The 22,284-nt window shown below is 39.0% G+C and overlaps 1 protein-coding gene across 2 annotated transcripts; it reads right to left on the bottom strand.

Annotated features, from left to right (window-relative positions):
* Nucleotides 1-1,304: 1,304 nt before the first annotated feature.
* Nucleotides 1,305-22,237, bottom strand: BRCA1 (BRCA1 DNA repair associated). Of its 2 annotated transcripts, XM_058820779.1 has the most exons (22): nucleotides 22,108-22,237; nucleotides 21,600-21,699; nucleotides 21,091-21,144; nucleotides 20,659-20,739; nucleotides 20,017-20,105; nucleotides 19,514-19,659; nucleotides 18,751-18,853; nucleotides 17,924-17,969; nucleotides 17,333-17,475; nucleotides 13,597-16,887; nucleotides 12,850-12,935; nucleotides 10,309-10,487; nucleotides 9,964-10,130; nucleotides 9,150-9,475; nucleotides 8,466-8,553; nucleotides 7,625-7,702; nucleotides 7,130-7,170; nucleotides 6,338-6,421; nucleotides 5,877-5,931; nucleotides 3,702-3,775; nucleotides 3,247-3,307; nucleotides 1,305-2,297 (listed from the first exon to the last, which is right to left on the bottom strand). In XM_058820779.1, the coding sequence occupies exons 2-22, from the start codon at nucleotides 21,677-21,679 to the stop codon at nucleotides 2,194-2,196; spliced, it is 5,376 nt and encodes a 1,791-aa protein (XP_058676762.1). In that variant the 5' UTR covers nucleotides 21,680-21,699; nucleotides 22,108-22,237; the 3' UTR covers nucleotides 1,305-2,193. The 2 variants fall into 2 exon arrangements, with proteins under 2 accessions (XP_058676762.1, XP_058676761.1); XM_058820778.1 differs by lacking the exon at nucleotides 22,108-22,237 and having other exon boundaries at nucleotides 18,751-18,850; nucleotides 21,600-21,688.
* Between the last annotated feature and the right edge of the window lie 47 nt (nucleotides 22,238-22,284).

The following is a 22,284-nucleotide window of genomic DNA, read 5'->3' as shown; positions in this document are numbered from 1 at the left end:
TGCAACACAGGCAAGAGCAGGGAGGAGGTTCTGCTCATGAAGTCATCTGCTAGAAAACAAAACCCCATGTTTAATTACCTGCATTAATATTCAGGTCCTGAAGTGCTCAGCATTTGTATTTATTGGCTTGGAGAAATGAAAGAAGCTTTGCAGAGCATGGCTGCTGACAGGCTGCTCCCCTGAGGCCCTTGCTGAGGGAAGCATTTGCTGTTTTTGCATACATACATTCATTTTAATTGATTACAATGGGTTGATTGATTCAATGCAATGAGGTGATTCATTGACAGCTGCAGAAATCAGCTAGGTCAGAGTGAACACATGGGAAAGACAGGTGGCTCACTTTCAGTTTTCACCTTACATCAGGGGTTCTTTGTCATTTCTCACACTGGGGGTTTGAGCCTGGCTGGAACAGGGCACTGACGTGACAGAGGAAAGGATTTTTCAGTGGCAGAGGCCACTGAAAACCAAAGCAGGGCCATTGCCAGGTGCCCCAGTGTCTCCTCTGAGGCTTCTCAGATCCACAGGGAACTCAGAACTGTGTGACTGGAGAAGTGCAGATGGCTCCAGGACAGCCCCATCCCCTCCCCTGCTCCTCTGGAAGCATTCCTTGGCTTCAGCTGCTTGGAAATCATTTCATTTCATTTCAACCTTACACCAGGTGGAGATCACCAGCAAAGTTCACAGATAACACTTTACAGAAACAGAGTTTCCACAGATTTAGTCACCTCCAAAGAGCAGCAGCAGCACCATGGGTGTCATTCCTGTAGACAATCAGGTACCTGACCTGATATAGAGAATCTTTGCATCAATATCTGGGGACAATTTCACAAAGCAAACCAGTTTTGCTTGGCCTTTCCCTTGCCTCCAACAGGGAGTGTTTAGCCCTTGCCTCCAGCTGCCCTTTGAAATGCAGATTATCAAACAGCCAGGCCAGCATGGGCTGCAGAGATAAGAGCAGCAGGCTGGAGGAGAGGCTGGGCTGAGCCTGGCAGCTCTGCAATTGTCACCCAGGAGGGAACAGCAGCTCAGCCAATGCTTCCAGCTCTCACAATGCCAGCAGCAATGCTTGATCAGCCTACCTGCACCTGGCAGCTGCAGGAGAGTTGATAACACTTTCACTCCTCAGGCTGATAGCAACTGCAGCTCTGATTGCATCTCTGAAATTCTCATTTACATTTTTTACCTTCTCCACCTCCTTCCCCATTTCAGGAGGTTGGGCTAAGGTGTTTTTTCACTTATGCCTCAATGCAGACTGAGGGGCTGGTTCATATAAAAGCTAAACAAGTAGGTAAATATTTGCCAAAATAATTTTATTTCTTCTGTGCATTCAAATATTTATAAACATACTTTCTGTAACTTTCCAAGACAGCAGCATCTTATCACAAAACAATTTTATGAACTTAGCTACATTCTTTTTTGCTTTTTAAACAAGCAGTTCTGCTCCCAAAGTACAAAATTAGATATGAAATTGAATTGCTTGGCAACAGAAACAAGCAAGATATTTTCTTTCATAAAAAGCCAATTTCTCTGCAGCCTCATTTTGCAAGCAGGGACTATTAGAAGCAGATATTTTTGGCCTTATCATGGGTCACCAGGATACTAAAATGCATCTATTCATTATCCTTTCACAGTGCCACATACACTTAGAAATCAGCCTGACAGCACTGGTACTAAATTTTAAGCTTGGTTTTAATCCTTCCTTTCTTTTTGGATTCAATCATTGCATTTCTGGGGCCCATACCTGTGTTTCTGGTTAGGTTTCTGGCACTGTGATGCACAACAGGAAAGCTGTTTGTAGGGTTTTCAACACAACCATAATCAATCAATGGCCAAGGCTGGTGCATTAATAATCACAAAATAGCATTCAGTGTTTGTATTTAGGCAGAATGAAAATATGGAGGTTATTCCAGAGGGCAGGTATGTTTTAATGGAAACCCTGAGCCCAATATTCCTCTTTTGAGGAAACAACTGTCCCCAAGTATTTACACAGAAACTGGCTGCAGAGGCAAACCATATATCACATTTCTCTGAGGAGGCCACGCACTACATTCTCTAACTTTTAAAATTGGTTTAACATTTACAATCTCACAGCCCTTTAAGCTAATATAAAGCTTTAAAGAACAGTGGGTAATTGCACCTTCTAGAGGGTAATATTTTAGTAGTTTTATGATTATTAAGAGCTGCTGTTCACCCTCAGGACACGAGGTAAGCTCTCAGCTCCTGGCACTGGTAGCAAGCCACGCTGTCCAGGACCCACTCCCGAGTTACCAGGGCAACGTTGCTCTGCTGCTGGATTGCTGCAAGACAAAGACACAGAAATAAATGATGCAGCTGTTAGCAAGAGCTCCAAACAAGCTGAAGGTGAGGCCACTGATGGCTTTCAGAATAAGCTGTTTGCTGTTTAAAAGCTTGCTGTAAAAGCAGAGATGTGGATGTGGCAGTGCCTTTCAAGGCAGGTAATGCTGGGCTCCAAGAGCGGAGCTGGAAGCAGTGAACACCACAACATAAACACTAAAAAGAAAGAATGGAGTTGTTATCTTTTCATTTAGGATCTCAGTGACAGAGCTTTGGTTCCTGTCTGCCCAGACACACTGAGTGTGTGACAAGCAATGAGTCTCATTAAGAGAAGCAACAGAAAATTACTGAAGTGTTCTCAGACTGTTCCTCCTCATTCCAGGATCTTTTTCTTTTCTCTTTTTTACAGTGCCATGGAAACAGCTGGGTTTTCTACATCATCATCCTGCTCCACTGTTTTGTTGGACCTCAGTGTAGCCTAACTAGCTCCCATTCCTCCCAGAACCCCACTTGCACTTTCAAAGCCTCATGGCTTCTCCTAAGCATTTTGCTTAAAGGAAAAAAAAATGCAAACTACATCTATTAAGGCTTTTTAACATGACCTTTTCAGACCAAGGGAATCTTGTTCCATCTGAGGCTCTCCTAGATCTTACTGGTGCTCCAAGGACACCCTACCCTACCTTTTAAAAACTACTAAATTAGAAAAGTTTCTGTAAAGCTGATGATACAGAGGACAACTGGGGCAGCAGCTGCCAGAGCAGCTCTTGAACTATTGCTGCTCCTTGAAACAATATTCTTTGCCCTTCTAGATTTTTCTTACAAGACCTACTTCCATATCCATGCAGTAGAATTTTGATTTTTCTACAACCCTTTGATATTTAGCTATTAAAAGGACAGGTGATAAAGACACTTGATGTGTACCAGAAAGCAGCTCAAAAAATGTTGCTTTACCTCCATAATCTGTGTTTTCTTCCCAAGCATCTGGCTGCACAACCACAACTGCAGTAGAACCCTAGGATTTTAAGATAAAGAATAAAAATGCTGTTGTTGTCTGTTCTTATATATTTATATATTTATTTATAGAGAGCATTAACTAATTTCAGAGTTTCACTTCAGAGAGGAATTTAAGTAGAGAGAGGAAGACATTAGTTCCCAAGATTCTTCTGTAATTTCTCCCCAGAAATTCTGTGACTACACTCAGTCACTAAAAGGCTTTTGGAGCTGGCAAGGGAAGGCTCAGTGCTAATTTCAGGACAAATTAGTGATGTGGCCAACACCAATCATGTCTCTGCTACAAAGGAGCCTGTCTTGAGTGCAGGCTGGCCAGGCCTGGCGCCAAGGGGCACTGCCAGGCTGTGCTGACAGCTCTGGGAACTGTGGGAGGGTAAAAACTCCTCAGCACTTACTGCTGTGGCTGTGAACTGGTCAGGCTGCTTCACCACAGAGGCACCACACAGCTCCACCATCCACTCCAGATGCTCTGAAGAAATCAGATGAAATCAGTTCAGTCACTGTGGAATTTGCAGATAACCCCGAGGAGGGGAGAGATGAGAATCTGACTCCATGTTCTTAGAAGGCTAAATATTATATTACATATTATACTATATTAATTATAGTATTATATAATTGTAGTATTATATTACATATAATTTGATATTAAATATTATACTACACATTATATAGTATATTAAATATTATGTTACACATTATATATTTTTAAATGTTATATAATATATTTTATATTAAATATTATATATCATATAACATAGATTAAACATTATATATTATATAATATATTGTATATAATGTAATATAATATAATAATCATATTATACTATATTATATTATACTATATACTGTATTATACTATATTATACTATACTACTATATTATACTATATTATACTATAAATATAATAAAATATACTATAGTATAATATACTATACCATAATATAATAATATTTATTATGTATATTACTGTACATTATATTATTAATATTATATATTACAATATCATTATATATTATTATATAATATATTATAATTATATAAATATAATATAATATAATATAATATAATATAATATAATATAATATAATATAATATAATATAATATAATATAATAGTACAGTATAGTAAATTATAGTATATTATAGAATGCTATATTAAACTATACTAAAGAATAGGGAAAGGATAAAGACAGGAAGCTACAAAGAATGATAATGAAAATTCATGACTCCTTCCAGAGTCCTGACACAGCCTGACAGTGATTGGTCATTAAATAAAAACAATTCATATGAAACCAATCAAACAATCTCCAAATCACATTCCAAAGCAGTAAAACACAGGAGAAGCAATCAGATAATTATTGTTTTTATTTTTCTCTGAGGCTTCTCAGCTTCCCAGGAGGAGAAATCCTGGCAAAGGCATTTTTCAGAAAATGTGACAGTGACAAGCCACTTCAGTGTTTTCTATCACATTGAAGCTGACACTATTCCCTAAGTGTTTGTTCCAATTCACAAACCACTATCATCTGAAGGAGATGTGAGCAGAAAACAAAATCTTTTCACTTCAAAACCTGCTAGGGAACATCAACTCCCCCCTCCCTCACCCCCCAGACAGGTCTGCACAAAACCAAACCCTGGAAAAAATCACAATTTATTTCCTCTTCTCATAAGGATGCAAGAGGTGAAATGGAAATTAAAAATGAGAAGTCTGAACTGTGATTATCTCTCATTAAGAGAAGTAGCCAAAGTACGTAATTTGCACCAATTTGTTGAATTGGTAGTGAAGAAGATTAAATCTCTCAAGTATAAGAGTCAAAATTGAGGATCACTGCAGCAGGTGAAAGCACTGCATCCTTTGCAGCAATTACTGTAAATGTCAAGAAATGTGAGCATATTTCATCCAGTCAAAAATGAAGTTATATTGGATAATATAACTTGGATAAATCTGAAAGTATCTGCTGAATAAGCCATAAAAAATGGGAAGTCAAGTACAAATATTTGAAGTAGAAAAAGAATTAAATTTTCAAAAACTTGTAACATAGTTCATTAAATTTCAAAAATAAAAAATGAAGCTATTCTGAACAGCTTTTTCTTTTTATATTAACTTCTAGCTTTGTTAAAGGGTTTCACTTTTAACACTGGCTCCTATAGTCAGGAGGCTACAGCAGAGATGTGTCAACTGCTAGGACAAGGATACTTAGGAACTCTTTACTGAGACAGAAGAAAAAATGCTCAAATATGAGAGATCAAGAGCATCAAAAACAATTACCAGACAGCATGACATTAATGCTTTACCTAGATAATTTAGAGATAAACTAGAGATAAAAGGCTTAGTTTGAAATGCAGCAGAATTGCCAGGGGTTGTCTGAGGACATCCAAATAGATGAGAACAAAATTTCCACTCTATTTGGAGACAGAACTGGATAAAATTATTTATCTACACCTTACCCCATGTAGGTATTTTAAGATTTACAGAGGAAAAGAGGTAAAAATTATGCAGAAATGTACAATTCTGGTGAAGGCACAGCGTCCCTCTAAATATTTTTTATGTTGACCATTCATCCAATGACACACCTGTAGTCATGTCAGTGAAGGGTCCACAGCAACAGATCTCAAAGTCTTTAAAGATCTGAAAAGCAAGGAACATGTTAGAATTCACAGGGGGTTTTTAAAGAGCAATGCTTTATATGCTGTTTTTTAAAATTTATTTGCTGTTTTCATTGCACTTGCAGGGCTTGCTATCAAGTTGTGACTATTCCACAAAGCTTTTTGTAACCTACCAACCAAAAGAATTTAAGAATAAAACGAAAAGAATATATTAAAGACCACTAACCCTCTGTTATAAAAAGACAACATTTACTCCAAGCTTATAAAAAGACAACATTCACTTCCTACAGAATATCTGCCCTGCTGCTGACAGAGCTCACCCTTCATGGATAAAAATGATTAATTTGTACAATTCTGTGTACAGAGGGACTGGGAGAAGTTCCAGAAGCTCAGCCAGGACAGAATTTGATCCCTGATGTGCTTTGTACCTTTTCAGTCAGGGCCTGTCTGGCCCTCTTGGGACCTTGATGGTTCCTCCCATTGATTACATCTCCTCTGACTTCAAAGTTCTCCTGGAACACAACAAAAGCAAGGAATCAGAAGTGAAGAGACTGAGAACACTTCCCTGTCAGAGTTCTGCTTCAAAACAGGAAGGTGTCAGATTTCAGAACTGAAAATCCATGAGTGTGTTCACAATATGAATTAAAAGGCTTTGCAAGGGAAATGCTGGAGTATGAAACCCCTGCAGCATCAGGCAATTTTTAAATAAACCAATTTTACTCAAACTGTATAGTAATCTAGCAAACTAAATAAAAGAAGCAGCACACTCCAAGACTGTAATTGTCTTATCAGTAAAGTCTTACTTGATAGAAATTATCTGTATATAACATTATTTCCTAAAGCAAAAGATCTATTATTTGCTTAATGCTATAATCTATTAATATCAGTAGGAACATGTATAAAAATATGTCTATAAAATGTTAAAAATAATAGGAACTCATTGTGTCTTCAACACCAAAGAATGCACAGGGCCTAAGTGTGGATTTGGTAAAACTAGAACCCCAGGTTTCAGAGCTAAAATTCCATATGAAATATTTAGACAGTATCTATCTGTACAATACAAATAAACTCATAAGTCCAGAACCCCAGGTTTTAGAGATAAAATTCCATATTAAATATTTAGACAATATCTGTCTATACAACACAAATAAATTCCTAAGTCCATCATGTAACAGCATTTCTTAACCATTTGACATTTCACTCAACATAAAAGACCTTACCTCATCCAGTACTCTTCCTGCTTTAAAAGACTGAATTATCCCTAAATAAAAAGATCAGAAGAAGAAAAGTCATTTTATCTAGGAAAATGGTTCTTCCACTATCAGTACTCTGACTTCACTGCTACATTAAATTGAAGGTATTTGTACTAAAGGAATACAGTATAACACTAAATATTTAAAGAATGTTTTTACCATTTAGAAATAATACTAATTTTACACTAATTGATGCCATGGATCACAAAGATTTAAATTAAGAAGGACAAAAGGCTTTTGCCACAGTGGGGAGCAGAAACAGTAAGAGTAAGTAATTCACAAGAGGAAGAAGCTTGATATTGCTGCTCGTGTTTCTTAATTTTAATTTCTTTTTAAGTATTTAGAAGAAACACTGCAAACATCAGATGGCAAGGCATGAAGAGATCCTTTTTCTTTAGTGCAACAAGGGAAGACTGCATTCCTGGCAGAAGGGCAAAGATCTCCAGCAGCAGGGATACCTACACTGATAACCAACCACCCATTTTCCTCCTGCAATGCCCAGGAAATACTTCAGGGTCCGTTCACACACCAGCTCCTCATCTGCAGGAAAAACAACAGTAAAACCTCTTTTAGTTCTGCCAAACAACAGTAAAACCTCTTTTTGTTCTGCCAAACAACAGTAAAACCTCTTTTTGTTCTGCCAAATAAAAGTAAAACCTCTTTTTGTTTTGCCAAACAACAGTAAAACCTCTTTTAGTTCTGCCAAATAAAAGTAAAACCTCTTTTAGTTCTGCCAAACAAACAGTAAAACCTCTTTTAGTTCTGCCATTACCAGAAAAACACAGCTCAGGGTATGTGTCTGTAAAAACAAACACTTTTTGCTAAGTGCAAAGAGTACAAAGGTTCAAGTGTTGATGATGTTACTAAAGTGAAGGAAATGAGCAGAAATTAATCACATGTACCAATTGTGAGCCCTTTAAAAAATTATTCAATAAAGATAAGAGGCAAGAAAAAGCAGGATTTCTTTGGGAATTATCTTTGTTTCTTTGTGGTTGGTCCTGAACTACTTCACACTAGTGTGCTGTCAACACCTGAACATTAAGAGCAAACAGCTGAAGAAACAAATAGCAAGCAATATTAACTTTGAATTACACAAGGGAAAAAATGCCCTCACACTTTTCCTCTGGAACAGAATGAGAAAACTCACAGGCTTAAACAAAAACTTGCAGTAGAGAAAACAATCAATACCTTTTCCTCAAACTTATTAAATTTATTGCTGACCTGTCTGCTTGGTGTTTAAACTGAAGGTAAAATTCTATATTTTCTGCCAATAGAGGATTTGGTCCCCCAGCTCCCAACAAACCTGTTTTCATTATGACATGGGTTGTTCCTTCAGTAATGTGATTAGATAAAGTGCTCTGAGTTTTCTTCACAAACTTCTGGACCACCAACTGAAAAGTAGTTAAGAAAATAAAAGTTAGCAACAGTTTTAACACCCTCAACAGCCCCACTTTTTAGGAGAATAATGTAATAGGATAGTTACTTTAAAGTAACAGTTTTATGTGCTGGCACACAGAAAGTACATTTAGTTTTGGCACCATTCAACAGACTAAAGTAATGCAGAGCTCTTGGTGTGTGTTTTATAACCCCAAAGCCAAATCCTTCTGGAAACTGAGTGCACAAACAGGTTTATTAGCAACTCAGAATTCCTATTTACAGAATGCTCCCTATGGATCAGAAATTGGGTGAAGCTGCATAATCTGGGAACACTGACTGGGCCAAACACCCACAGCCCCTCCCCAGCCCCAAGGCTTTGCAATCCTGTGTTTTTCCCCCCCCAGACATCAGGAATTGTTCAAAAAATTCAAATTTCACTAAGTTTAACAGGGCCATTCCAGGCAGCATCCTCACAGCTTTAGGAGTGATCAAGTTTGGCTGCAATTCCTGCAAGATTACTTTTATTACACTTAGAGATCTCTCTATTGAGGATTATAGTGCTCATCAGCAATTATTAACTAGTGATCTCCAAATTCTGAACTCTACTTACATGCTCACTGTGATTTAGACCTGAGACCACAATTGATATTTCTTTCCTCTTGGTCCCCACTGGATTTGGAGCATTTTCTTTCCCAGCTGAATTGTGCAGAACAGGTACAGGAAAACATTCACTTTTCTTTAATTTGTGGCCTGGGCCAGAGCTTTTCTCAGTGCTCTGAGCCACAACAGGCCCAGCTGTGGCTTCTGCAGTTTGAGGGATAAAAAGCATTGCAGAGGAGGAAGAATTATCTGAACTCTGGGTCACATTCCCAAAAAGATCTGATGAGACAGATGCACTGTTTTGTCCAGTCCCACAATTCTGCTCCTCTGCATTTTCTGAAGGAAACAAGAAATTACTCCTTGAGAAAACTAAAACTGGATTTTTCTTGTTGTCATGGTAGAAGGTTGTTGCTCTTTTAGGTTTAAATTCTGCAGTTATTTCCTCTCTTTTTGTGTTATTACTTTTTTGTGTTTATTAATTCCTTCTGTGTTTATTACTTCATTTTTGCCTCCAACATTATTTTTTCCTGATCTATAGGCAAGACACTAAAATACCTGGTATATTGAGTAGCATATTTGTCAAGTTGTCTGAATTTAGAAGTGAGACAGAAAAACTCTTTATTACTGTCAAAAAGCTGTCACACCCCATTTGATGGGCAGCCATACAGCTGGGCTACCAAAGTAGCAACACCTTTTTAAAATGATCAGGAATATATAAATTAAAATAATAGATTTACAGGAAAAAATTGTATCTTGCTGATATATAAAAACATGAAAAGGACAGGAGAAAACCAGCAGAAATGAAAAATTCTCTTCAGTGTTACCTGTTTCAAGCTGGCCCTGCCTGTGTTCCTGCACTGCCTCCTGCACAGGTTTTGTCTTTTCAGAGGGGATTTTGTTCTGTAGAGCACTGTCACACTCAGGGCCTTTCTCCAGATCTGATCTCTTCCTTAAAGAGGATTTAGAAGCTGAAAGCAGCAATTCTGGGGACCTTGAGAGAGAGAAACTGATTTTAATACCTTTTCACTCTTTTAAGCATCAGAAAAATGCAGCAGCAGTGAAATTATTGTAATTTCCTAGAAGCTCAGGGATACTTAAGATTTTTTTAAAAATAAAAATTTAGAAATAAACATAAAAAAAACCCCAAAACTCCAAACAAAATAAACGACCTGGCTTTTTCTGGTCTTTTTTGTTCCATTTCAGATGCTCCTTCAGTACTGGAATGGGGCAGCTCCCTCTGAACAGGTAAAACTTCACAGTTCTGGCTCCCATTCTGCTTTAGCACTGCTTCAAGTGCAGCCATTTCTTGCTGAAGTTTTTTCAGGCTATTTTGCATTGCATTCTTTTGCTGCAAAGGAGAACAAGAATGCCAACATAAGCAAACTCAGGGTTAATTTTTTAACAAACATTTGAAAATTAGGAATAGCAAGATGGTTTTGAATTAAGTTTTTGTCACATGTTGAAAAGGTGACAATGGTGCTTTTAGTGTAACAAATAGTGCACACATCCAAAATCAGAAGCAAACCCACCCAAACAACCACACACTCACTTTGCCAGTCATGTTATTTCAGTTTAGATGCCTCAGAGTTTAATCAATCAGAAAACACCACAATTCCTGCACAAATTTATTTGAAAGTATTTTTGTCCAAACTCCATTAGTAGCTCGATCCATGATGTTCATTATTAAATTCTAAATTGAGTCTTCATTTTCCACAGTTACTAAAAGCTCCAAAGATCATTTAAAGGACTAAACCATTTCATAATATTCTTCCTTATGTTCCTCCTCAAAAATTACATGATCAAAACCATGCCATAGGCAGCACAAGAATAGCTCAAAGGGTTTCAAAAGACCTTTATAAAAACCCAAACCCTTTAGATGATGAAGCAATTTGCACAGAATATTCCATTTGTAGCTCCAGCACTGGCACCATGTGGAGCCTCTTTGTTACTGAGCCCATAAAAACTCCCAAGCAAACAGAAAACCCAAAACCATCCCCACAAACCCAAATCCCACACCCTCAGTGTCATTAACCCATCCAGTGTGGGCACATCTCCATCATTTCAGTGATGCTGTAAACAGGAGAAGCACCCACAAAGCACAAAAATTAAATTCAATTTTTTTGGATGTACCTAAAGCCCATAGGGCTGAAAATGCTGGAGAGAGAGTTGGCATTAGACCACAGGACAAAGAAAACCCACAAAGCAAAACAAAAACCCCAACCCCCTAACCCTCAACTGAACTCCCAGCCCAAATTCCCCAATACATCCATAAAGAACAAAATTAAATTCAATTTTGTTTGGACGTACATAAAGCCCATAGGGCTGAAAATGCTGGAGAGAGAGTTGGCATAAAACTTATCTTAAAGTCACACAGGACAAAGAAAAACCCCAAAGCAAAACAAGAAACCTCAAGCCCCTAACCCTCAACTGAACCTCCAGACCAAATCCCCCAATAAACCCATACAGCACAAAAATTAAATTCAGTTTTTGAACATACAGAAAGGCCATAAGGAGAGAGAGAGTTGGCATAAGACTTATCTTGAAGTCACACAGGACAAAGGAAAGCCCCAAAGCAAAACCCCAAGCCCCTAACCCTCAGCTGAACCCCAAGCCCAAATTCCTCAATACACCCCTAAAGCACAAAAATTAAATTCACTTTTTTTTCTACATACATCAAGCCCATAGGGCTGAAAATGCTGAAGAGAGAGTTGGCATAAAACTTATCTTAAAGTCACACAGGACAAGGAAAAACCCCAAGCCCCTAACCCTCATCTGAACCCCAAGACCAAATCACCCAATACATCCATAGAGCACAAAAATTAAATTCACTTTTTTTGGACTTACATAAAGCCCATAGGGCTGAAAATGCTGGAGAGAGAGTTGGCATAAAACTTAAAACCCCAAAGCAAAACAAGAAACCTCAAGCCCCTAACCCTCAGCTGAACCTCCAGCCCAAATCACCCAATACATCCATAGAGCACAAAAATTAAATTCACTTTTTTGAATATACAGAAAGGCCATAGGGAGAGAGAGAGTTGGCATAAGACTTACCTTAAAGTCACACAGGACAAAGGAAAACCCCAAACAAAACAAGAAACCCCCAAGCCCCTAACCCTCAATTTGATTTCTCTACATTTATCAGAACCCCCAGCCCAAATCATAAATCACCCAATACATAAAGTCAGGCCACAGGATTTTAACAGCAGACAAAAAATTCACTGCCAGACACACCTTTCATCAGACACTGCCTGCTGGGACTTGTACCTATAATATCTAATATGGAATTATTTGATTTAATCTTTACACGAGGAAGAAAAGTCTCTGATTTTAAATATCATGTTGTAATAAATCTACTTCTTATCACCAAATTCTTATATATTCTTATCATTAAAGTTTTTAAATATGGGGAGGTGACATTTGCTGCATTGGCCAAGTGTGGAGATGCATTAATTAGCATCTCCCATAATTAAGCCCTGTAACCAATAACACATAATAAGCTGTGGCCATTGCAGTGTAAGGTCACCAGGGGAGGAAAAGCTGGACAAATAATGGCACAGAAGCAGCTCTGCAGATCCTCATTAATTATGCTTTTGGAAGTAATTTAGTGATCAAGAATTATGATGAAAGGAATTTTCCACTGCATTGACCTCACAGCCTGCTTATCTCCTGGAGTGCAGGCTGCTCCTTCACTCAGGGCATGAAGCACTCACCTGTGTGGTGAGGATTTCACCCTGAGAGAATGCTCCACAGGAATCTTCTACAATACTTTCTTCACTGTCAGATCCAGATCCTTCACCTTGAAGAAAGTAGGAAAAAAACCCTCCTGAGTTAAAGAAAAAACTCCACCAAACAAAACAACCAACATTATCCATAATTTCTTAGCATGTGGAAGTTTTAGAGAACTAAAAATTGTAACACTAAAGTGACAAGTTTTGAAAATGTTGAAGTTAGGACAGATTTCTTTTAAGTGAATATTTCAAAGAATATCATGTCACAAACATGACAAAGTAAACAGAATCCAGTGTTTCAACAGAATTCTCTTTCAACAGGGATGAAAGAGCCCTAAACATTTACAAAGGCCATAAAAAAGGCAAAATATTCACTACAAAATTCTACAGCCAATTTCCACAAACATTTCATGTGGGGAAAAAGCTTGGATAGGCTGGGAAATTTGGCTGACAATGGAAGTATCCCATTGCAGTAAGAGAACCAGCATTTCCCTCAAACAGGAATTCCCATCAGACAGTCAGTCTGTTCATTTGTGCTCTGAACAAAGAGCACTGGAAGAACATAATTTTTACGATATAAACCACCGAGGGGTTTTTGTTTAAGACTGATATATTCTTCTAGAAGAGGTTCTGTTCTTAATATAGAACAAAGTTTCCATGCACACACCAAAAACCTTGATGTAAGTACATTATAAACAAAGCTGCAGAGAGAAAAATCTTGGTTTGTACCTAGGTTTGCTCCCATGTCTGGATCTTCTTGGCTTTCATCTTTTGTTTCCTTCAGCCCTCCACCAGAATTCTCAGAAGTTTCTTTACTGTCATTTACATTGCTCATTTGTTTGGACACCTGAGCTTGTGGTAAATGTTTGTTCAGTTCTTGTGCTCCATTAAGTGACTCCTCAGACATGTTGGACTGGGAAGAAAATAAGTTGACAGAGCATTCTGACTCCTGGCTTGGAGAAGCACACACATGACCTAGGGAAGCTTCTGGCACTTTCTGCACAGCATTGCCATCATTACTCACACCGGGGCTCCCTGGACACTCTGCCACTGCAGACTCCACCTCAGGTGCCATTTGTTTATCAGTCTGCAAAGGTGTGCTTGCTGATTTGCTGAAGATCAACGTCCTGAAGCAGGGTAACTCCTCATCCTCACAGGACTCTTCATCTGAAGATGGCAATTTCTGCACTCGCCTTCGAAATTTTCGAGGACCTCGAGGTCTTGGTTTGGAATCTGAATTTCTGCTCTGCAGCTCTGCACTGTCACTTTTCACAAACACTGCAGATTGCTCCTTCCTATCAGTGTCACACAAGCTGGTGTTCTCCTCAATGTCAGTATCAGAGCACAGCAAGGCATCAGGGGTTTCAGAAAAACCTCTAAGGCCACAATTCTCCCCAAGAGGTTCTTCCAGAGCCTCTGCAGCTGAACATTCAGGCATTGCTGTGCTAACAGTTTGGGCTGCTTCTTCTTCATTCCCCTTTACACATTTTCTTTCTCTTTTGCTACTTCTTGTCCTAGTGAGTTCAGCAGGGCTTTGCTGACAAGTTGCAGAAGAAATCGTTGATGTGGATTGAAACTGCAGAATTGGTTCTGTGCAATCAACCACTTCAGTCTTTCCTGCCTGATTGCTTTCTGAACTGAAGCTGTTTGCCTGGCCTGTGTGTAAATCATTTTGGCTGGACTCATGCTCCTCTGTGTTACTCTGATCACTCTGGCTTCCATCACTTTCAATGGGATTTTGTCCCAAATCACTTTCTGTCCCTGTCTCATCTGACACTGGCTTTTCACTGCCCTGCTCTTCTTGCAGCAATCCATTTTTGTGCTCAGCCTGAGCAGTCCCTGCTCCTGCTGGTGTCAGAGTCCCTTCCTCTGCAGCCTGTGAAATGTCATCCCTACTGACAGCAAAGCAAGGCACAGGATCAACACGTGCAGACTCACAGGTCTTAAGCTTCTCTTTCTTTTCATCTTTCTCAGAAACCCTGCTCAAGTTTTGATCAGTTCCCTCCTCTTGCAAGCTTTCTGGTTGTAATTGTTTGCTCGCTTTATTTTCTACCTGAGCAGCACATGACAGATTGAAGGTTTCAGAAGGAGGATCTGCCATGGCACGAGTCTGAAAAAGGCTGAAGGAGGAGCGCTTGGAATGCCTGAATATGTTCCTCAGATATTGTGTGTCCAGGTCACTGTCTTCAGCTTCCTTTGCCCATTCCAAAACATTTTTAGCCATTGGCAACTTTTCAGCTTTGAAGTCCCCTGGAGCATTTTGTGAATCATGCCCACATTGTGGGGGAGAAGCAGGAGGTGATTCAGTCACCTCCTCAGTCTGGGGAGAAGCAGTTTGCCCAGCACACACTGAAGGAACTTGTAGGAGGAGGGGACTACCAAGCATTCTACTGTCTTGAGAACCTGTATCAGGCACAGTGGAACCACAGTTTGAAGGCAGACATGAAGGACTGAACAGACTCTTTCCAGTTCCTGCAGTGTCAGATAAATTCTTTAGATTAACCTGCACTTTATTTGCTTGCAGATCACCTCCCTCCAAATGAGTGACTGGCCTGGAACTCAACTCATCCTGAGGCTCACTCAGCTCTTTGCACTCAGCAGAGTGAGCTGCCACACTCCTCTGCTCTCCAGAGACAGACTTTCCACGATCACTGCTATTTCTCTTTTTGCTCTTTTTTACTCCTTTTCTTGTTTCTTTTGTCATTTCCTCAGAGAGTAACTGAAGCCTCCTGCTGCGCCTCGCTGGGTTTTGCTCAGGCTCAGCTTTCCTGGGCTCTCCACTGCTGGGGTAGCTGTCAATCTGTGGCTCAGCTGGGTCAGGGAAATCAGAGTCTCTGTCCACCACCAACTGCAGAGCACACATGGTTCTGCTAGAATGCCTGCATCTTTTTGCTGCAGAACTTCTCTTTTTGGTGCTTTTCTGATCACAGTTATACATTTCTGGCTCCCCATCACAGTGCTTGGCAGGGACCTTCTCAGTAGCTTTCTTCCATGTGGGCTCTCCTCCCTCCTCAGGTTCTGCCAATGTATTATTTGCTCTATTCTGAGAGAGGTGACTCTCATTAACAGCAACACTTTCATCACAGCTTTTCTCTTCAGCCTCTCCAAGGCCCCCATTGACACTTTGAGGGCCTCCATCTCCCTTTTCTGTGTCTTTTTTCTTGATGAAATCCTCAGGTTGCAGGCAGGCACTCTTCCTCTTTCGTTTGAGTCTGTCTTTGCTGGAATCCTTCAGGCACCGAGCAGCAGCCACATCTTCCTTTTGTCTAGCAGGCAAAATGTCTCTCAAGGTAGAAGGGGAGTTTGATTTCCTCCCTCTCTTGTATGTTCTGCCAAATATTTTGTCTTTAATGTCTTCTGCTGTTTGTTTTGACCACATCTTTTTTCCTTCCACTGCTGCAGCTCCCATGGAATCTGCCATAGGGTCAGTCCTTCCTGAAATACAGGACTCTTTATCTGATAAACACAGATCTCCTTCACCTGAGACATCAGCTGGTGCAGCAGATTCATCCACTGAAGAACCAGAAGACAAAATCTCATTGCTTTTTGAAAACCATTCGTTGACTTTCTGAATGCTCTGCTTCAGTCTCTTCTTGGAGACTTTATTCAGGGTGGCAGAGTCAAGGGGCTCTGCCTGAGGAAGTTCTTTGTCCTGGGAAGATTCATTCTCAGGCTTATATCCCTCTGCAGCTTCCACACTTTGTGCATCAGTATCCATTGCCCTGCTTTTATCCAGCCTGTTCTCTGAGCCATCTTCTAAATCAGACTCTTGGTGTTCACTGCTGTGCTGGCTTTGCTGTTCCTCCATTTCTTCTGTGTTCTTGGAGAATGCTGTGTCCCCATTCAGGGTGGGACTGGCATCCCCTGCTCTGTCACACTGCTCTGGGAGCAGCTCCACAGCAAAAACATCCAAAGGAGAATTCTGGCATCCAGTCACATTCACTTGGTCAGGTTTGGCACATTCAGTGATGCTCTGAGTGCTCTTCTTGCTCAAACATTCCTTTGAGAAATCCCCTGCACCTGTTAGATTTATAGGGACAATAAATTATTAACCTCTATTTTACACACACAAGCACAAGAACAAGCTTAATGGCTACTTTCTTTTAAAAGAGCTGCACTTGTTTCCCCCCTAACCTGCACAAATTTCCCTCTAGAGAAAGGCAGAAAGATCACATTACCTGTTCTAAATTTTTACATCAATTACTAGCCAGTGCTTTTTCATCTGTAATATGACTCACATAGAATAGATTAAGTTTTGTATTTTTGCTTCCTTTCTGTTCCTGTGTATACAAACATCCACATTTTGTATCTAGGCTACAGGAACAGTCTTGTATTAGCTGTAGGCATTAACAGAACTTCATTATACAAGACTGCAAACAATTTTGTATAAATAATCATGTGAAATAAAAATGTTAACTTGTGGTCTATTTCAGGCTTAATCACCTTTGTCACCAAAATAACACACCTGTGATATCTGGCAGTGTTATTTCTTTGGCACCCAGCTTGTCAGGCTGTGCATTACAGGAATTTTCATTCCCTTTCTCAGCACTCTCAAGCTCTTCCAGCCTTGCTTGAGAAGAAATCTGAACAGCTCCTTTGTCTTCAAACCTGTTGGGAAAGGAAATTTACCTTCATTACAGATTAAACCATAACAGACAGAATAGAAGATGATAATTATTTTTCCCTTTTTGCTCTCTGGAATAATTTCTGGAGAAGCCAAGCTGCACAACTGAAACTCTTCAGAGTTGCAGGCCATTTCCTTAAAAGATTTTTTGTGCAATCCTGAATTTAGTATTTACTTTTTAAAGCACAGTGCCTGCTTTTCTATGGAAGATCAATGTCCACAACAAAACATTTAGAAATAAGTTTTAAAGCATGAAATATGGCAAACTGCTGGAATTCAGCTCCCCATTCTACCCTAATGCCCTCAAAGTTGAAAACCATTTGTCTGCTTAAGAATTATATCAGTCCTATGCTAAGAAACCAGAACACAAGAAATGAGAATATTGAACTACTGTCTGTAGAAAATATGAATTCCTTAATCACCTTTACTTACCCAGTTTTGGTTGCCTGTTTAAAAAACTCTTCAGATGATTCAGAGCCTGAAAACAAATAATCTGTTACTCTGGTTGGAATGATTCAGAGAAGGATGACTTGGAGTATTTTACCTAATTTTAATGATTTCTATGTAAAACTACTTGCACGGCTCCAGCATCAAACTGTGTTTAAATACAGTGACTGGTAAGTTAATCACCTAAAAGTTACTTTCTAATTTCTAAATTTGTATACAAAACAGCTACAAGTATTTAGAATTTTGAGCTGAAAGTCAGAGAAATACATTCAAATGTCTCTCACAGATCCTTTGATCCTGGCAGATGCAATAAGGAAAAAAGTGAGGAAATAAACTCAATTCCTTCCTTGAAGGAACAGCATAGAAAATAAGGCATGCATGGCATTTGTCTTTTTTTTCATTGCAGTCAACACCAGATAAAGTAAAATTCTGAAAAGCTAGGCTAGATAGCAAAAAGATATTAATATCTCAAATAGATTTCATCTTCATCTCAAGCACTGTGGCAAGGCTTAATATTCTTCAGAAAGCAGTGGCTACCTTTAGGTGTAATTTTTTGCACATCTGCAAATACCTTCTCTGGACTGTGCACACCAAGGTTTAAGGGTTCACTACAGCAGCATTATTTGCCATGATATAATTATGTAAAAAACCCTTTTGATTTGCCAACTTGGCACTGTCCATAATTTGTCTCTTTGTTGTAATTTTGTTAAGTAGAAATTAGTGTTTATAAAGACTTTGAACATAATCACCTTTCATTACTTTGCAAGCATTGGACAAAGGATCAATTAGTGTGGATTTAGAACAGATCTTACCAAACTCTATGTAAGTACCCTTTTGAGAACCAGATTTCTGGGGTTTGCTTCTTGGGTGACACATTTTGGCATCTGTAAGCTGAATATTCACACTAGCTTCCTGCTGACAGGAAAACAAAAAGGAATAGTTATTTACAACAGTGGGATATTAAAAATAAATTCACAGCTATTTAAATCTTAACAGGGAGCTGATATAAGTACTTAATTCATATGCATTGGTAGCTTCTATGAACAATAGAATTAATTTATAATGTTGACAGCAGTAATGAAATGTGTCAATAGAAACAATGAATCATGCATTTAACAGATCAAATCATTACCAGCTTGATCTTACATTCTGTATTGTCCAATATTCTATTCTGCACTAAAACACAAACACCATGCCATGGACAGTCACAGAGCAAACACCCCAAGCTGGGTAATGCCTTGGGAATTCTAAAATATAGTGGTGATCTTGCCCCTAAAAAGGTAAAAACCCTCGACAGCCTCATGGAGCAAGCAGATGGAACAAGTTTGCAATCCTGGTTTCAGGAGCAGACTGTTTTATGGCAATATTGTGTGTCAGTTCAGGTTATTTTGTGCAAACATCTTTCTCAAGGAGGTTAGGAAAACAAAAATATACAGACGTCCTTGTGCAGATTACTCAGATCAAACAACAATCTGAGATCAACCCAAAATCTCCTACTTCATTCTTTTATGTATATACCCCTTCCAAATACATTTTTAAACAATCCACACAAATAAAATGGGAAAAAGCAGTTACCAAGGTGACGTTTTCTTGTCCATTTCCTTTGGCACTTTTCCTCCTGTTTCTGAAGCCCTTGCTTTGGATGACAGAACTTTCTTTACACAGGGACTCAGCAGCAGTGGCTTCCGTGGATGTTTTAGGAAAGTGATGACTCTTTAAAACTAAATCATGTCATTAGGTAAAAAAAAATTATATATTTTTACACTGAGTATGACTCATGATATATGAATGAAATAGATTTTTTAGACTGTGTGCACTTACAGAATATACAGCTAAAATATGTTTATCCAAAAAGAAAATTTGTTGAATTACTAGTCTGATTATTCTTTCTGAGCACTCTTCAAGTAATAATGAAGATCTTGATCCTCCAAACTAATTTTCTCAACCAATTTTGGTTATATAGATATTCTACCAAGACCTAATTCTAGTTATTTTAGAACAGGGTACCTTATAAATGATCATGTTATGTCAAAACCTTATTTAAAAAAAACCTGGGGACATAAATTCCCAACACTTACACTTCACTCCAGTGTCAAGCTCAAAAGCATGGATAGTTTCCAACAGTCCTTCAATGAGTTGCTTAAATCTGGAATTTTCTTTCAGACTTCTGAAATAACATCAGCACTTCAGTTATTTTAAGACAAAAGAATGGACAAAGTTATTTTAAGACAAAAGAACAGGCTAACTATAAATATTTCTAGAATATTGGCAGAACCAGAAAAGGGGTAAAACTTCAAAGTGGAAGATGAGACAAGAAGAAATTGTTGCCATGGAATAACAAAGAATCATTAGTATAGGAATTGAAATGATCACAAAAGAGAGCATATAATTTTCTCATATAGGTTTAGTGGAGAGAAATCAGGATTAAACACCAATCTAGCACAGACACTTGTTGAGAGAGGTGTGTTCACCTGGAAAAAGCTCACATTGATGTAAGATACTAAATTTACTCCTTTAGGAATGGGTAGCTAACTAAAAAAACCCCTTTCCTTCTGTATTTCAGAAGAAAAATAAATATAAATAAATATAAAATAAAAATATATTATGGTAATAATTAAATAAATAAATATATTGTGCTAATATATTTTAAGACTATTGTTGATCTCTCCTCAGAGCTCAAACACCTCATCTCCAGCCCCTCACAAAGATGATTTCCTCACCTCTTGGTAACTTCAGTCTTACACAGAGGACACTCCACCACACCTTTCTTCTTTTTGTTGATAAGTTTGAACATGCAGAATCTAGAAAGGAAGAACACTTATGATGGTAACAAGAGAAGGATATAATTGTCCCTAAAAGTGAATGCACACATTCACCACTCAGTGAATTGAGGATGCATTCCTGTTTTGAGGTTACAGTGAGTTAATTAATCCCCTTTGATGCATTTTAAATTTGCATTTCTCTCTTCTACAGAACTGACTTCCCCCCCCCAAGTAGCTACAGATGAAGTTACCAAAACAAAGCATACATACATGATTAGCACTGAAGAAACTTAATTAAAACTGGTATAAATGGAATTAAAAATTAAAAACCCCAAACCATTATATGTGGAAATTAAAAACTGCATTGCACTTGCAAGTTTTCAAACCTACCTGCAGAATATGTGATCACATTTTGTTGAAACTGGCTCTTGCACCACATCCAGGCTACAAAGAGGGAAACAAAAACAAGAGCACAGAGGTTATAGACTTCAGCCAGAACCTTTGCTACTTCAGCATCTGTTTACATTAAAGAAATGCAAGATATTAAATGCAACATTAAGGAACTACAGACCTCATTTACCTTTCAGAGACAAGGGACAAAAACTCACCCACCTTTACAATCCTCTAATCCAATCAGATGTATTTTCCCCCTCACTGGATAAAGGACTGACACATTCAGGTTTTAAGAGAAAAGCAAAATATAGAACATAAGAGCAAAATGTAAGTTTTTTCTTGCACTTTCTCATTTGAGCCTTACAAAACATAAATATGTTTAGTTTTAAGTGCAAATCTCTTTGCTTTCTGGTAAGCCATAGAACTGACAAAGCATTTGCAAAGAAATGAGAATAAAAAACACATCTCCAAAAAATTAACTATGCAGATATTATTCCCTGACATACCATATTGGGCACTCCAAGTTCTTCTGCATCGCTGACAGCACATTTTGTACTTGTCCAATAGTAATCACTGAGAAGTCCATCCTTCACATCCAAAAATAGTCTACAGGAATAAAAACCACATTATCAGCTTTGTTTCTGCAAAAAATTCTGTTGCCTCCCACAGCTATGCTGGCTTCCCCACGGCTCTGCTCGAACTGAAGAATAGTATAACATTATTTTTACTTAACACTTTAGAGGGGTACAGAGGGGTTCTTACTCTGAACGTTTGCAGCTAAAACCCCTCGAGCTTTACACCCAAAGGAGCGCCCAGAAAAAGTTTATTCAGGTGAAATTCAGCAAGAGCACAAAGCAGCCAGAGCGAGGGGATTGCTGGCAGGGAAAGCAGCAGAGCCGAGGGCAGACAGGTCATGCCAAGGAGCCAGAGCGGACCCACCCGAGCCTGAGAGCCCAGAGCGAACGCTGAAAACAAAGAGAAACCGCTCGGGACCGGCCCTGCAGGGAAGCGTACCGGGCACGGGGGGAAGGAGAGCGGGCAGGGCCGGGGCGGTCAGAGCCAGGCCGGTACCGGTGTCGGTGCGGTCAGAGCCAGGCCGGTACCGGTGTCGGTGCGGTCAGAGCCAGGCCGGTACCGGTGTCGGTGCGGTCAGTGCCAGGCCGGTACCGGTGTCGGTGCGGTCGGTGCCAG

This window comes from Ammospiza caudacuta, chromosome 27 (assembly GCF_027887145.1).
Source record: "Ammospiza caudacuta isolate bAmmCau1 chromosome 27, bAmmCau1.pri, whole genome shotgun sequence".
NCBI lineage: Eukaryota > Metazoa > Chordata > Aves > Passeriformes > Passerellidae > Ammospiza > Ammospiza caudacuta.
The sequence above is the reverse complement of the archived record's forward strand: the minus strand, read 5'-3'. Positions and strand labels throughout refer to the sequence as shown.